The 17,732-nt window shown below is 43.0% G+C and overlaps 1 protein-coding gene across 1 annotated transcript in view; it reads left to right on the top strand.

Moving 5' to 3' along the window:
* LOC120608203 (uncharacterized) overlaps positions 1-17,732 on the top strand; it is a 132,644-nt gene that overhangs the window by 104,254 nt on the left and 10,658 nt on the right. The window contains exons 36-41 of the mRNA XM_039869987.1: positions 6,574-6,683; positions 13,251-13,400; positions 14,242-14,295; positions 14,797-14,964; positions 16,861-17,013; positions 17,261-17,392. Coding sequence (XP_039725921.1) covers positions 6,574-6,683; positions 13,251-13,400; positions 14,242-14,295; positions 14,797-14,964; positions 16,861-17,013; positions 17,261-17,392 — 767 coding nt within the window. The remainder of the gene's footprint in view (positions 1-6,573; positions 6,684-13,250; positions 13,401-14,241; positions 14,296-14,796; positions 14,965-16,860; positions 17,014-17,260; positions 17,393-17,732) is intronic.

Genomic DNA, 17,732 nt, shown 5'->3' on the forward strand with positions numbered 1-17,732 from the left:
GGCTAGGGGACATCGCAGGCTTTTGTCCTTCCTTCCGGATCTCCTCTCTGCCTGTTGGCTGACGCCGGTGTCCACATTTATACCTGCCAGAAAAGAACCCTCGAAACTTCTCCCCTCTATCTCCTTCCTTCCTCCCTATTTTGCCTTGGGGCTTCATCTTTTACAGCTTCTGAGTGAGTTTTCAGTTTTTCAGTGAGCATCTGAAAAATGTGTCTGGTCTGGTGCTAGTTCTTGGTAGCTGAGCTAGTGCCTCCCTGAGAAATTGCAAAAATGGCTCCAGATGTCTTCTTCATCCAGCCTCTGGGTTTGCCTTAGCAAAGAGATGGACTGCACTGATTCAGAAAGACTCTGCCATTCTCCATCATGGATATTTTGGCATCGAAGTAATTTTTAATCGATTTTCTAAATTTCTCTGAGCAGTTATAAGGCCAGAAGTCTCCAAAGTGGAGTACATATATCCTAGAAGTATGGGAAGAAAATATTAGAACTTCTAAATTGATTGAGTCCTTATGTAAGAAGTGACACTCTGCACTGAGGTACCCTAAAGTAACGATGGGGAGGCAATCCACAAGCAAATATTAAGAAATAGTAGAGGGGACACTTCCAACCCTGGTACATGCTTATCTTCAGCCACATTATGAGGTTTAAAAAATAACCTAATTACATTTGATAAGAAGTCAGACAAAAGACTTAAAAGGTCAAAGAAACCATTGGGAATATGGATTGAGACCGTTGGTAGACCTCCCTCACCCTAAGTACATCATGCTCTGCAATATTAGCCAGTAATTGTACTGGAGGTAGTTGCGCATAAACATATGTATGTTAAAGGTGAGTGAACAAAAATGTTTCCCTTGAGAGAAACACAATCAAAAGACTTAGGAGAGCATGATCTAGGCCGCTTTCCCCATCGTCGTGCCCTGGAACATGAGTTCCTCAACATATTGACGCAGGAATTCTCCCAACTGCCCTTCACCCGAAGCTTTCCATTCCTTGGTAACATGAGCTGACAAAGTACTCACTATTCACAGTATTTGGTTTGTGGATGTTCGCCTGGCATCATCGATCATTGTTTGCTCCAAACCTGTTTATGTCACTTTCACTTGTCATTGTGTTTGAATAATTTAATTATATATTATGTAAACCAATGAAATAGGAGTACAAAAAGAGATCTGTTCTATAAAAGCTAAGTTGAAATGGATACACTGTGGTACATCCAGTCAATGGAATATTATTCAACTAAAGAAAAAGAAAGGAGCTATCGAGCCATGAAAAAATATCGAGGAAGCTTAAATGCATGTTACTAGAGAAAGAAGCCAACCTGAAAAAGCTCATATTATATGATTCTAACTATATGACATTTGGGAAAAGGCAAAACTATGGAGACATTAAAAAGATCAGTGGTTGCCAGGGGTTTAGAGAGGAGAGAGGAATAAATAGGCAGGGAGCACAGGGGATTTTTAGAGCAGTGAAACTATTCTGTATGGTACTACAATGGCGGACACATGTCATTAAACATTTGTCAAATCCACAATTTCTGAACCATAATGTAAACTATGGACTTTGGATGACAACGATATGTCAGTGGAGGTTCGTCAGTTGTAACAGATGTACCACACTGGAGTCGGATGTTGATACTGAGGGAGGCTGTGTGTTGAGGATGGGGGCGGAGGATATATAGGAACTCTGTACTGTCTGCTCAACTTTTTTATGAACATAAAACTGATCTAAAAAATAATGCATTTGGATTGTTTCATGGTCTTTAAGTTTTCTCTCCATAAAAGGAAAGAAACAAACCAAAAAAAACCAAACACTAGAAATTGTAGACTATGCACATATATTATAGAAGAAAGATAATACAGAACTCCAATGAGTGGGTACATGCAAAGAAAAGGCCTAAACTCCTTGTTAGAAGATTGGCAAATGTCTGCATAGTTGTGTATTTTTAAGTAAATGTTTAAGATAGTGCATGTCATTTTTTAAGCATTCTCTGGTTTAACAGACTTCTTTTGATTAACCAACCAACTCTTAGTCTTAATTGCTTTTGCAGGATTTGAGAGAGAAGGATTTTGTTTGTTTTTGTCAAAAAAAGTTTGAAAAATTTGGAGTAGATAATGTTTAAAAGATTTATTTACTCTAGACCTTCTCAGAGCCTTTACTATTCTATTTATCTGAATTATAAATCTCCAGGAGACAGATAGAGTAAGATATGTTCTTTAAATTTATTTGACCACAGAACCTTTTTCTCCCCTTGGGAACATCTATCATCAACTCAAGGAACTAGTGTTCTGGGGAGCAATTTGAGAGACACAGGAGTACAAAAACATACATATGTTTGAAGCAACAAGGTTTTCAACCTCCCCACCCCCACCTCCACCCTTGCCTGGTCAGGGAAAACAACCTCATTCGGCAGTTGTGTGCCTTTAAGTTTCAGTTCTGCCTTGACTTAGGACCCAGGGGCCCCTCAGGCAGGGAGGGCTGGTGGTTGTGCTAGAGAAGTGAAATGCTACCAAACCGAGATGCTCTTCCTAGAAGGAGGAGGCTACTTGCGGGGTGTAAGGGGGAAGGATGTGAAGAGAGTGTCCAGAGAGGGAGAGAGGGGAAGGAGTTTGGCCACCAGGAAGTCAAAGTCCCCCCACCCCACCCACCACCGTCATGGACAATAGACTAGTGGTTACCAGAGGGGAGGGAGGGAGAGGGGAGGAGGGAGGTAGATGGGGTTAAAGGGGTCAAATATGTGGTGACAGAAAGAAACCTAACTATGGGAGGGGAACACACAATGCAATATATATGTGCCTTACTGTTAAATTGTACACCTGAAACTTAGTGGATTTCGTTAACCAATGTCACCAAAAAAGTTAATTAATTAAAAAAAAAAGACATGGGAACAGTGAGGGAAGAACAAAACAGCAATTTAACCCCCAGTGTGCTGTCTCCTTCCCATCTTCATGTTTCTGTCAAAAACAGTTTAATCTTAAAGAAGCCGTGACCACACACACTCACTGAAAATGAGACACATTTGGAGACTGCCAGCTCCGCTTGGCCAGGAATTACTTCTCTTGGATGAATTCTACTTTTGCTGGCTTCCCCTGACTCCTGCCTATAGATTCTTTCTCATGAGAAAGAATCATTTGAGGAAGATTTTTCAGCAATCCTATAAGATACTTCCCCTTCAGCTGAGCCCAGATTTAAACCCCAAACCAACTCTGTGGGTATTTGGCAGGCAATAGTCCCCAAACAAGAAGTGTGTGGTGGATGTGGCCCCTCACCAGGCTTATCTGTGAGCCAGACACCTGTCACTAAAATACCCAGGAAAAGTATCCAATTTCTAGTCTGAAATATACATGAGCTCTGTCTTGTCAAAGCTGAGATTTATAGAAGTCTTAAACATCTTACGAAGTGTGAACTGCTAGGCATATTAACTCTTGGATTTTTCCCTTCACTGTGCTAGGACAGTGGTGATATGTCTATTCACTTTTATTGTCCTACAGGAAAAGGAAAATCAGATATACTTGGTATAATGGAAAGGAGCCAATTGTAGAAGAAGTATGGAATCCCATTTTCAAAAACAGGACACCCTTCTCCCCTCAATAATAAGTGCAATGTCATTGCACTCGAGGCTCCTGCTCTGTCATAGCCATATTTCTGGGAAGACTGTGCTAGATGCTTTCTCTTAAGTGTCCTGAGTCTCCTGACAGAAAAATAAAGTTATGAGTAGGAAATTTCATCTAAAATTAGAAACAGCTGGGGCAGGGAGTGGCCCTGTGCACGCTTTTGCTGATGGCCAGCACCCCTACTAGAGAAAAGGGAGTGCGGTGGGGCTTGGCTCCTACCTCTAATTCCATAGATCTCTCTCTGTTTCACGACACCCCTGGGGCCATGCACAAGGAAGTAGGCCCCAACAGAACTAACATACACATGTGCCTTTGCTCTTCTGTATGCAAGTTAAGGAGTGTTGACATATTTCCATTGTTCTAGCATTGTCATTTTATTTTTAAATTTATTTTTTAACAGATATACTCACACTTGGTTCAAAACTCACAATTATATTAAAAATAGATAATTAGAAGTCTCGTTGCCTCCACTCTCCTCTACCACCTCCTGTGTAACCACTTTTAATTAGTTTTTACTATATCCTTTTGGTGCTTATTTATGCGTACACTAATTTATTCTTTCACTCGATATCTACTTACTGAGCACCTACTAGGTTCTAGGCCTACTGTATTTTAGGCACTGTTTTAGGGATGCATCCATACTGTCATGGAGCAAAAATTCTTACCCTTGTGGAGTTTATCACCTGGAAAAGGGTAGACAGACAATAAGCAATAAACATAAGAAATAAGAAAATAATAGAGTAAGGAGGATGGTGCTATGGAGGTTCAAAGAGGGCACATGCTAATTTTAAATAGGGGGTCAAGATAGACTTCAAGAGAGTGACATTTTGAGCAAAGTTCGAAGAGGGCAAAGGAGTCAGGTATCTGAGTATCTGGAGGAAAAGTGTTCCAGACAGAAAAACAGCCCATACAAAAGCCCTAAGCAGATATCCTATTTATGAAACAGCAAAGACCCAAGTGTGGCTGGAATGAAAAGAATGAAGGAGAGTAGTAGGAGATGAAGTCAGAGAAGAAGCACGAAAGGAGGACAGATCACACAGGACCTCGCAAGGACGCTAGTGTTTACTCTGAACATAATGGGGAGCCTGTCCCAGATTTTGAGTGACATGATCTGACTTATTTTGAGAGAACCTCTCTGGCTACTGGGTTGAGAATGGACAGTGAAGGGCAGGAGAGGGGAGGGGCTGGTTTGGAGGCTATTGCGATAATCCAAGCAAGAGGAAATGGTGGCTCCGACAAGCATGGAAGCAGTAGGAGTAGTAAGTGGTCAGATTCTGGGGAAATTTTTAAAGTCGTCACCAATGGATTGGGTATTGGGTGTAGAAGAAAGAGAAGACTCCATGATAACTCCAAGACTTTTGACCTAAGCAATTGGGAATATAGAATCGCCATCAGTTTAGATGGCAAGTAGGGAGGGAAGATCAGGAATTTAATTATGCACAAGTGAAGTTTGAAATGCCTTTTAGACACCCAAGGAGAGATGCCAGGTGGCTGTGGGATCTACATTTGAGGGTTGTTATTTAGCCATGAGACTAGATGAGATAACTAAAGGAGTGAGTGTAGATAGAAAAAAGGAGGTGGACCAAGGGTCGAGTCCTAGGACACTCTAATGCTAAGAGCTGAGGGTGTGGAGGGGAAAAGGAGAACCAGAAAAAGGGGTCTGGAAGGAACAGTGAGGTAGAGGAAAACTAGAGCAGAGTGGTGTCCCAATGTCTAGTGTTGAAAGTTTCTCAAGCAGAAGGAACTGATAAATTGTGTAAAATGTTGCTGGTCAAGGAAAACCACTGGGTGAGCCGTACTGAGGGCACATGGTGCCATATGTGTCACGTTGGTGTTTATGACGAAATCAGTTTCAAGGAAGTGGTGGAGGTGTAGGCCGAGTCAGTGGGTTTAAGTAGGATTTTGAGAGAAGTCACAAATAGTAAAGGTGGACATCTCTTTCTGAGGGTCTTGCTAAAAGAGGAGCAAAAAAATGAAACAATAGCTGACAGAGAAAGTGGGGTCAAGAGGATTTTTATGAGGTGGAAAAAATAATGTGTGCTACCTTGAATGATTCAGGAAAGTGGAGAGAAGTAATAATTTTGGAGCATTCTGAATTTTTAGAGCAATAACCTTGAATAGATTTGAGGGATAGCCTCCCCCTTACTATATTTATTGTATTTTTCTTATAAAAGATAACATTTTCTATCCACTGTTCTGCACACTGAATTTTTCATTTAACAATCTCTGGTTCTCTTCATATCAGTACATGGAAATGTCCTCTCTTTTTTAAAGCTGCATAACTATTCCACTGGAATGACATACCGCAGTTTATGTGTTTTTTTCAAGCTTTTGCTATCCTAAACAATGCTACTCTGAATAACCGTGTATATGCCTCGCCTCATATGTGTCAGCCCTGTTGCTGCTTCAATCCAGGAGCTAAAGTTTATAGTCTATCAGCTTTCCACAATTCTAATCTCTGACTTTTTCTTCTCTCTTTTGGATTTCCTCCCCTTTATTTATTAACTCTATATTCAAATTAATTTTGCCCGTAACAGCAGGAATGTACTTAAACAGATACATATAATAGCTCGTCATTTATTTCTGATGATTGTGTTAGGCCAAAATAATTGTTCAGATACATATAGGAACTTTATGAAAATAGATGTCAAGTTGGATCAATAATAAAATTTGACTCAGGATTTTCAGTTATGGTAACAGAATATTGTTCACTGCCTTTAGAGATGCTTTTCCAAATCTTTTCATTAGAAATCTTGTTAGGCATCTTTTTTATTCCCATGTTCTGGAGGATCTCGTGTCCTCAACCATCTCTCCTCTCCCCCACCTCACCTACTAGTTTTTGTGTATTTGGAAATAATAGTTTAAGCTCTGTCCAGTGCTGTCTTGGAAAGTTGCCATTCCATAGCTATTCATGGTGGTTCCGTGTTTCATGATACTAGTGTTGGTGTGTTTCTCCCTCTAGACCTTTGGAAACACCGAGTCATGAAAGAAAACTTTTCAGTTATCAGACCACAAATAGTTGAAAATTTTATACAGAGATTAATGGAGAATTACCAGGACGGTGGACTAGAGGTATGTATTTAAAAAATTAGTCATTCTGGAGTGTGTGTGTGTGTGTGTGTGTGTGTGTCATAAACCCAAACAAAAAAAGACTTTCTCCTACTACAACTTCTAATGCTCCCCTCCCTTACTCCCATTGAATGAAGATTTGAATAAATACTGAAGATGAACTCAAAGTAGTAATCATTTGTTACCACTTTAATTTTGGAAAAAGACTGATTTCTTATAAAGATGAGAGAAAAATTAGAATATGCATGTTGTCTCATTTCAGATTTGGCCGATTTTTTTAAGTAGTCTTGGAGTTTGTTAATGAATGAGTTCTTTTTAGCAACATTTCCTATTGTTGATTTTTTTAGTATAGAATATTTAATAGAGAGCAACCAAAATAGCCTATAATACCACTACCTAGAAAACATTTTTCAAATATAATAGGGAAAAAATAAACTTAACAGCTCAGAACCATAACATTTTCACACTTTCTCCATTTCACCATCCCCAGCTCCTCTCCACAAAGAGAACCAGCATCAACAGCTTTTTCTGTGTATACATATGTGAATCCATAACAACTCTATGTAATACATATTTAATACAACACGCATACACACAGTTCTTGGAGTTTTGAACTGTTTACTCTTGACAAGAAGTGCCTTTCTAAATCAGAAGTATCCACTGAAAAGGCAGGAGTGTATGTGGATATTTGGCCATGACAGAGCTTTTAGGGTTGTTGACAAATTGAGCATAAGTGCATTAGGTAGATATGAACCCAGCTTACTTTGAAATGCAACCATTTTTTAAAAACGTGACTTAGAAAAATGTGCTCAATTAAAAAATTGTTTAAATAACAATGTTTTCTCCAAATTTATGTTTTTCTAAGCTCTTCGAATATTCTCCATAATTTTATAATCATATCAGTTCTTAATTATGAGGTGGAGAATTCACAAGCTTGGTAGGGGATACATTTTTCCTCAGAACTTGATGATTTACACGTATTTGCTTTAAGCTTTCAATTATCCCCGAATGTGGTACTATGTATTCTGATAAGTTGTTGGTATGAAATGGTTCCTTTTGGGTCCTTGCAGCTCAGAGGTTCTTATCCAGAGGCACAAAGGCGATTAGGGCAAGGTGTGCTCGGAAAAATATTTGAATCAAAAAACTTTGTAGCTCTCCTTAAAAAGGAAAGAAATTCTGAAACGCGTTTCATCGAGATGAACCTTGAAGACATTATGCTAAGTGAAATAAGCCAGTCACAAAAGCACAAATGCTGCATGATTCCACTTACATGAGGTACACAAGAGTAGTCAAATTTATAGAGACAGGAAGTAGAATGGTGGTTGTCACCAGCCAGGGGGAAGAGGAATAGAAAGTTAGTGTTTAGTAGGTATAGAGTTTCGGTTTTGCAAGATGAAGATTTCTAAGGATCGATTGCGCAACATGTGAATGCACTTAATGTTACTCAACTGTACACTTAAAAATGGCTAACGTGGCAAATTTTACATTATGTACGTTTTATCACAATGAAAAGAAACAAAAATTTGTGGCTCAGGATGTGCTCATCCGATATCCACATACTCCACCATCCGACACTGAACACAGGATCTTCTAGAAAAGAAACGTGGGTATTAGGAGATTATTGGAAACTTATATTGGGTACAACTGAAACCAGGGCACATTGAGGAGGTCGGTATCAGCCTGCCAGTGTCTTGGAATAACAGGACCCAGAACGTAGGTCCCTCCAAAGTCTGTGCCTGGTGGGCTTCTAGCCTCTTCTGGATCTCATCAGCAGAGACAGGAGCTCACTCTCTTCTAAACTCTCCCCCTCCACCCCCGATCCTGGCAACTCTCGTTTCAGGCAGCTCACTGAGCTGATTTGGCTTCCCCACCATCTCCACTGTGGATCCTAGTTCTGTCCCTGGGATACCACAGATCATGGTTCTGATCCCTCACAATAAGCCTTCATATATCTGAAGGTAGGTCAGTCAGAGAAGCTCAATTAGCACCATCACTGGTGTATATGAAGCCTTCGTCAAATTACAATAAAGGGCCTGCTATAGTAGGATAAACCCGAGCAGATGAACCTCTGGGTGGTGGATTAGAAATCATTGCTCCTTCTTCCAGAACGTTTACGGCCCTGGCCAGGGCACATGAAAAATGGAGCAGATACCAGGCTTCCCCCTCACCTAGGTGTCTCTATACAGAGCATAGACTGCAAAGCATACATGAGGACTTGAACCCAGACTAACCCATCTTCATTTCCTTCAATCAGTTTTTTTTTTGTTTTTTTTTTAAATTTTTTAGGCAAGGCAACCCTTGGTTGATTCTAAGGACCTTGTCAGCTTACAATCCCTTATTTTTTATTTTTTACGCCTACTGCACCTGGTCTTCATAGGTGGTCTCCCATCCAAGTACTAACCAGGCCTGACCCTGCTTAGCTTCCGAGATCAGATGGGATTGAGCTTCTTCAGGGCCTTCAATCACTTTATATGAGCACCCACACCATCCTGGTCAGTCTCCTCTAAATTCAAGGTCATCTGGCCAGCAAAGAGTGCCCTTGTCCTGAGTGTTGTGCTTGATTAATGCCCGTGAGTGTGTTGGGTTTTGGCAGCCAAGTCAATGCTGACTTACTAGACTAACAATCACCTGATGCTCACGTGCTGCCTTCAGGCATCCTGCTGCCGCCATATGATTAGCATTGTTCTCGTTCAGTTTGATCCACTATTTGAACTCTTGAAATCTTTAAAAATCTGGATTTTTATCATCCAGCAACTAACTCTCTCTCCCAGGTTCATGTCAGCCTGCCCTTGATATCTTCATTCAAGTCATTAATAACAGTGTATGACAGAACAGGTCCTGCGCCCTGTGCTACTCACTCTGAGTCCCCTCCAGGAAGACCAGGTTCTTTGGCACAGTCTTTTGATGGCCAGAAGCCCATTAATTGTACTGTTCTCCATTTGTCCAAAAACATCAGGAGCAAACTTCTCCTGCCGAAATCCAAATACACTACATCTGCTCTATTTCTTGAGGTTAATCTGACCTGACTTTCCTTGAATCCACGTTGACTTCCCTCTCCAAATTATAGAAACCAGACTTTCATAATCAATTCTAACATCTAGCCCAAATTTTGTACCAAACATACTTGCCTAAAGTTAGAGACTGGCCTTTATTGCAAATCAGAACTATAATAGTCTATTTTATGAGTTCCAGAACCATTTTCATTCATGTGCCAAGAGTCATTCACTCATTCAACAAGTGTTTAAAGAGTTCTTATATTTTCCAAAGTTCTTACTTTGTTAGAGATATAAAGGCAAAAGCCCCTTCTTGCTGCATTTTGACACAGTAGTGACCTAGAAAGTGACCTAGGAAGGCAGGGGTGGGTTGCAGACAGCTTTTAAAAAACAAATTGCTCTGAGAACTCACAGAAGGGTTGTGCCAACAGAAGCCACATAAGCAGTAGTCCCACAACAGGTGCTACTCAGATGACTCCAAATTCTGCTTCTGGAAGGATAAGTACACAGTGTGCCAGAAGCAAAGTTCACCTGGAAAGAGGGAGTGCCAGGAGCTTTGGACTTTCCCCATACCTCTGCGTCACTTATCAGTCACAGCTTCCTACCTGCCCTCCCTGAGGCATGCTCCCCATTCCATGTCTCCACTGTGGATGCTCTGGCTGGGCCTTGCCTTCACACTCACCTATCGGTGTGCCATCCCCTTGAGCTAATCTTTCAGCCCAGCCTACTGAGGCCTCAGCAGAGCCACTAAGGAGTGGAAGCAACACAACTTCTTTGGCCTCTAGAGATGCTCAAGGCAAGTCCTGGCCATTCCCACCTCCTTAGTGTAACACAGACTCCCCCATACTTTCCTCATCTGTGCTGGGTAAAATACCATGCTGGCTAAGAGGGGTGGCAGGGAGCCACTGTGGTTCAAATCTGTATTTCTGTCTGTTTGGGATCCTGTATCATCAGTGGCTATGGTGGTGTTACTTTGAAAAGTGTTTGCCCTGTTAAGGAACTGTCGGAGGCCCTGCTGGCACACTCTAGTCCAGGCACTGCTGGCCAGGACAGTGAGGCATGAGTCACTGTGGCTGGAACCAGCTTACCTGGATGAGGTCACTGGCCACATCTTGCTAGCCTCAGACGTGGTCTCATGGGCTTCTCAAACCTTAAGACTTTCACCATAGTCAGTCCAGGAACTGTTTCCTTTGTCATTTCTAAATTCATGTCATCTTGGTCCTTTCACCATAAAGAAGTCAAGGACCAGGAGGTGCTATCTCGGTTCCCTTTGCCTTGATGTCAGCAGGTAACTCCAGCTGTCCTACTGCTCACTTTCCAGGGACAGGATAGATTGCCTTGACCCCCACTCCACAAAAAGGCCCCTCGAGGAGGCCCGAGAGAGTGGATGTGGGAGGCTGAGTGCCTTCCCCTGACTCCCTGGCTCCTGTTCAAAAAACACCCCATGAGCAGAGGTTTCATCTGCTCTTTCCATCCTGCATATCTTGAGTGCATCCTGCCAAGCCGCTGTGGTTCCTGACCTTTACAAAAGCTTTACTATCTTCTAATTAATATATACTTTATTTATATGTACATTTTATATATCATTACAATTATATATACCTTTTTTATGATTACATTAAAAAATAGAAGTATGATGTTAGAAAATACACTCATAATCATACCCTCATTGATAACCACTATCATTATTTTGGCATATTTCCTTCCAAATTTTATAACTTTTTTCATTCGTGCACTTTTTTTAAACAAAATAAGATTACTGTATGCGTCCTTTTGTTATAGTGTACTTTTCCCCCCTCGACTATGTGTTATAAATCTGTTTCTTTGTCGATAAACATATGTCCACAGCATGACTTGGGTGGCTGTTTAGTATTTCATTGTATAGATGGGTGAGATGGAGTCAACCTGTTTTTCATTATTAGGCACTTTAGATTGTTTCCATTTTTCTCTTCTATTGGAAAGGCTACTATAAAGAACATCTGTTTACATATATTTTTGTGTATAACCTTTTATAATTCCCTAAAGATAAATTCCTAGAAGAGAAGTTACTGGGTCAAAAGGCATGAACACTTTAAAATCTTTTAGATACTGCTAGTCTGCCCTCCAAAATGCCACACTGATTTCCCCTCCCGTCAGCAGTGGTGAGTGAGCACTTTCCTCATTCCATCAGTACTGGGTTTTATCACTTTTTGCCATCTCTGCTAGTTCACCTCAATAACTTGCCTTGGCAAAGCCTAGCTGGGCTTTTTCTGGAGGTCAGTGGGGACACTGGGGTTGCACGGATAGGACAGTGTCCTGAGCCTTGCCTGGACGATTGAATCAGAGCCAGGGGAATGACCCCAGGCTGGAAGGACAGCCTAACTTCAGTAGCAGACTGCCAGTGAGCACGGAGCCCTCCTGACCCTAAAGTTCATGTAAGCATGCAGGCTGGGTCTTAGACTGGGCCCCATAAGACCCTCAGATACACACACAAACACACTCACTGATACACAGAGGGACATACACAGACACTTACAGAAAGACACAGACACACACACGCAGACGTATCCACAAATGCACACAGACACGCTCACTGATATAGACACACTCACTGACATAAACACACAGAGACACACATAAGCACTCACAGAGACATGTAGGCCCAAGTCAGGTTAGACCTGATCAACCTCCCACATACTGGCTCCCATTTCTCTCCAGAGCCAAAATCTAAGCCTGCCTTAGTGGGATGGACTTTTCCTCTGTTCCTTAATGGCTACCTCTTCAAAAAGGGTGCCCAGTCTCCCAGAGAAAGGGAGAGAATGGGACTGCTTAGAGAGTGAGCAGTATGACCCTTCAACCAGAGCGATACTTCGGAGGGCTGGCCTTCCTCCAGCCCCGCCCATCCCTACAAGGTGAGAAATTCACACAACCAAAGGGCCTGCACACTCAGATCCCTGGCCTCCCTTCTAGATCACACTCAAGTACCTGGGACCCTGGAATTCCCTGAGTCCGGGGCCTCTTCCCCAGATCACCCTCCCTGGAGAGGGAGTCGAGCTCACCCCCAGCCTGAGGGGTGGTTCAGAGCAGCTGCGAAGGGGTGTGGATGGCTGGGATGTCCACTTACATGCACGCAAGGGCCCTCCACAGTATGATGTGAGGCCTGAGAGGGGAAAAGATGGGGGTCATACTATAAACTATGGGTGGAGACCATCTGTCCCCAAGTCACCACATTTCCACATAGAACTCAGAGTAATCCAAGCACGATAGATTCAAACTTTGCCTTCCAAGTCATTTCTGAAAGTCTATTTTCCAATGTAGAATTAAACCATTCCATTTTAATAGTTTGTTAGTTTGTTTTATAACCTTTAAATATTTAGCATATTTAGACATACAGTATGTGGGCCTCCATTTGTACTCTTGTCCCTGGTCCAGCAAATGTTGAGAGCAGACCTAAAAGAGAGGCGTGAAAGGATAGAGCTGATATTTTTCTCTGGAGAAGTGGAAGTATATCTGTGAGCCAAGGGAACACGTGCCATGAGCCCTGGCACGGAGAGGCTGCCCTGCTGGAGCTGCTGTGAATGATGTCCTTCCTTTTCAGATCACTTTCAAAAAAGACCACCTTGAGGCCTGCCTCCTTTCCCTGGGTTGTGATGTGATGGCCAGAGAACGCAGCAACTTTGAGAGCTACTCCATGTGTTACGAGCATGTGCTGGAACATGCTAGGCAGCAGCTCTGTCAGAAGGAGCAAGTATGTTCCCGAGGACCAGAATTGCAATGGGGAAGGTGTGGGTAGGGAGGTCCAGGAGTCACTCTGAAAAGATTTTTTAAAAAAAGGTTGCAGGGGTATGTTCTTATGTAAAAACTGAAAGTGAATGGTACTCTCCAAATTTCTCTTCTCACTGGTTCATTTTCTTGGGCTGGTATCCTCAGCCACAAAGGTGATGGCCCTAGCAACACTGGGATGTGTGCTTTGGAGGCGTCTAGTGGGGAATATAAGAGGTGAGCCACAAAGGAGCTGGACCCCTGGAGAAGATGCATAGCTGACCTTCCCACCCTCAGCAAACACAAAACACCGTATACTGTTCCTGGTCTAGCAAATAAGCCAGGATCCTTGAGTAAACTGTCTTCAGGATGTACATCATGGGGCTCACTGATGAGACTTCCTTAAAACAAAACCCCATGGGTAGGATCCAAGAATCACCTCTCCGGTCCTAAATTGCACGTCTTTTGAAATGAACTGCATCTGAGGTTCAGTGTAATTTTAGTGTACACCTAACAAAAGTGCAACAGTCTGAACAAAATCAAATGAAACGTTAAAATATCAAATAATGAGTCTTGGCTTTGCCCCCAGTTTGGCTTGTCCTCATAGTTGGGTCCTCTGCATCATAGTTGGGTACCTGGAAGTTGATTTAGTCTTTTGACTCTGGGTTGGGCATCCTGAAGCACAGTCCTGGATCTGTGTGGAGTCCAAGGATCAAAATGAAGCTCCATTAACACAAATAGGAGGTGTGAGCATGTTGTACTGAATCGAGCCATGGTTGGAAGAATAAATATTTGAGTTTGGTCATGCACTGCTTTCTTCCTTTCAGGAATTAGATATTTTACAAAGAAGTCAGCGTCCACCTGAAGATAATGCTGGTCAGGTAGGTCAGTTATTACTAAAAAGTTTCTCTTCTCCATTTCTCAAATCCACAATCTCAGTGGTAGCCAGACATGGGACTTCCTAGTGTCATTTTCCTGTGCCCCGTTCAGGAGTGGCCAGTGGAAGTCTCATCAATGAAGTTCCACTGCAGAAAACCCAGGGAGGGTGCTTTCACTTTTTAAGCAACGAGGGCTTTTTTTCCCTTCGTTTTTGTTGTTGTTGTTGTTGTTGTTTTTACTCGTGGTTTTTCTTATTTTTATCTACAAATGAAAAATGCCAAGTAGTGTCTCTTCTGGGGCCATTCATTCAGCAACCATTTATTGAGCACCTACTGTGTGTTTGGTACTTCTAGGACCCTTAAATCAACCTAGATTCTTCCACCTGCATTTGTAAAACAGGATATTCACCTTCTTCATTAGGTTCAAAATAGAAGTGAAAATTGTGGTGGCAGTTTTGAATTCCTGAACTATCACCCATGTCAAAAATATATTTCTGCTGCTAGGTTGCAGAGCTCAGTCATAATATGATCATGGAAATTACTGCTCTGAGAGCCCGACTCACAGATTTGGAAGAGGAGAATCTGAACCTTCAAAAGCAGATTAGAAAAGAAGTCCAACAAGAATATGAAACTTTAGTCCAAGCTTTGTTTATGACATGTTTACAAATAAAAGTAAGTGACCCAAAAAACTAAATTAAATTAAATTTAAAAATAAAAGTTGGTGACCTGTGTCAGACATCAGGGCAGTCCTGCAGGGAGTGGCTGTAACTGACCTCCACAGCAGCTGCAGAGGGATTAATGACACAGGAGACTTTTGGGCCCAAGAATTCTTTGGCTCTAAGTTTTCTCTATAGAGAGAGTGAGTCGGCAATGGGGTAGTCAATATTTTACCATGATAGACACTGAATTTTAGGTAATTTAGATAGTCGCTATTTTCCCTACTGCCAGTAGCCGCTGCTGCCGTCTTATTGCTGTTGAGCGAATTGGTGATGGTTCTTCTTCTCCAAAACCCCAGTAGTTTATTTCATTGTTTTATCTACTGACCGTGACCATCCAAACAGAAGAGAACAGGGCCCTGGGCCAGGTCAGACACCAGTGAGGGTGGCAACAGGCACCTTCTGAAAGCTCACTGGGCAGATTCAAATTTTGAATCAGCTTTCGGAGATTTTTCCAACCCTCAAAATGCTGCCACCCCCCAGCCTTTCTCTAACATCCGTTGTCAGAGAGCTGCTGACCTGTCAGTGAAGGCCCATCTAGAAGAGGAGTGATGGGGTGCTCATGTGCTCATGGCTGTGGAAGCCTGTCACTTCTTTATGATGTCTGAGCAGCTGTAAGATGGAGGCCCCATGCCTATGATGAGCCATCACAGAGCCTGGGCCAGTTGTCCCACAAGTGTGAAGTTCAGTTCAAACCCCCCACCCCAGTCCACTGCTGCCTTCCCTATGACTGGATGTTCCCCAAAGCCGGCCTCAGCTGTGTTCTTACTCCTATCCCTCCTGGGGATTCCAGGGTGGTCCTTTGGGCTATTACACTGAGAGGAGCTTCTACCGATGCTCTACCTTGGCCTGGTCATTCCAGAGAGGATCGGAGATTCCTTCTTACTTGTAAAGGGCTCTCACACAGCACAAGTGCTTACAAATATTAAAGGATCAAAACCCAAATGCACTGGGCCTGGTGCCGCAGGAGAGGGTGAGCAGACAGTGAAGGCTGGAATCTGCTAAGCCATTCTTAGGATGTAAAATTGTTGGAAATGTCTTAAGTTCTTCTTAGCTTCTGTGAGATTCCTAGACAAAAAGTGGATTCTCTATTTCCCCAGGCTAAACTAGCTCTACAAACCTCCAAAGTAGCAAATCCCTATTCTATCTCAGGGTCCCAAGAAGGTAGTGAAACTTTTGCTGTGTGGCCAGCAGCCCGGCTTCTTGCTGTGGCTTTCCAGTCGGGCACTACCCTCCTGCCTTCCTTTCCAGGGAATTGTTCAAAAGTGAGAGGACATCCCACTCTCACCCCTCACCCAAGAACACTGGGTCTCCAGTGGTTCTCACCAATGATCATTTACCTTATGCCATTAGCCATAAACCATTCAAAACAGGCTGCTTTGTAAAGAGGTTTCTGCTGGAGCCTAACTATGGCAGCCAGCCTGATTCCTTCCCCTGCTTTATCTATTTTTAATGGAGTTCCTCGTTCGTGGCTCATCTACAGTGTTTTATCAGGTCAGAGTCTGCTGAGTCAACCTGATAGCAAAAGTCTCTAAGTTTTCCTTCCCAAGTAACCGTTTGGGGGTGTTTTGGGGTGGGGGCGGTGATTCGGTTTTCTACTGGTGACCTCTCACTCTTCTCCCCACTCAACTTGCCTTGGTGTCTGACCACCTAGGCAGGTTCTCAGATGATGAAGCTGTGGATTGAAGACATCACAAAGGGGTCACTAGCGAGACTTCCAGACAGTACCTGATGGAATAATTGTCTGGGTGGCTGGTTCTTTAATGGGAAATCATTTCTGAAAGTTGAGTTTTAGAAGGCAAAATGACTCTTCCTCAACTGCCCTTCCTAAACTCGAGTCTGCAATTTGTAGGAGAAGCTGGATGAGAATCAGCTTAATTTGATCCAGAAAGTATGCGAACTCATCAGTGAAGTGAGAACAGAAGGGATTGATCATGTGAAGGACCTGAAGAAAAAATGGGGCTCTGCCAGACCTGATGAAGGAACAAAAGAAAACCCAGCCAAAGTATGTGATTTCATTTAGCAATGGGATATTCGCACTTCTTCCTAGCATCTGCCCCCACCGCTCAGTCCGTCTGCATTCCAGTCTGGTTTCCCTGAGAAAGCATTGCATCAGGCATTTAAGAGGGGCACTGGGGCTCACTGCACAATCGTGTCATCTCCTAGAAGTCATGTTTCTGACGTTAGGATCCGTGCCCTTCCCGAGAAAAGTGGTAGGGGGAGCCTTTTCTTAAAGTGAGCCTTCTTAGCAGGAGCAGCTGCGGGACTTGGAACAGGACAACTGCAACCTGACCACCCTGGTGTGCAAAATGAGGAGCCTGGCCCGCTGGAGGCTGGCTGTGCAGCAGGCTCGCTTCCAGGGCCAACTGGGCAGGGCCGAGAAGGTGAGCTTTCGGGGAGGGAGGGCCCGGCTCAGGGGTTGGAGGGGCAGGGGGCTTGGCGGGCTGGCCTCCTTGGCTGCAGCTGCTGTTCTGCTGTTGGGGGGGAGGACCAACCATCTTAAAGGACCTGACATTTGGGAAGTTTTCTTGGGAATGGGTGATATCAGAACCTCAGATGAAATAAGAAAGAGCCAGAAGCAAATGGTAAAGAAGTAAATGGGAGAGCATATCAGAGAGGTTAGCATGAGGGAGGAGTAGATAGAGGACAGACTCCACCAAGGGCTTGAGGCAGCTTCATCAAAATACTGCAAATATTTGAGTCTCAGACATGATTATCCAAGGA

This window comes from Pteropus medius, unplaced genomic scaffold (assembly GCF_902729225.1).
Source record: "Pteropus medius unplaced genomic scaffold, Ma_sr-lr_union100, whole genome shotgun sequence".
Classification (NCBI taxonomy): domain Eukaryota; kingdom Metazoa; phylum Chordata; class Mammalia; order Chiroptera; family Pteropodidae; genus Pteropus; species Pteropus medius.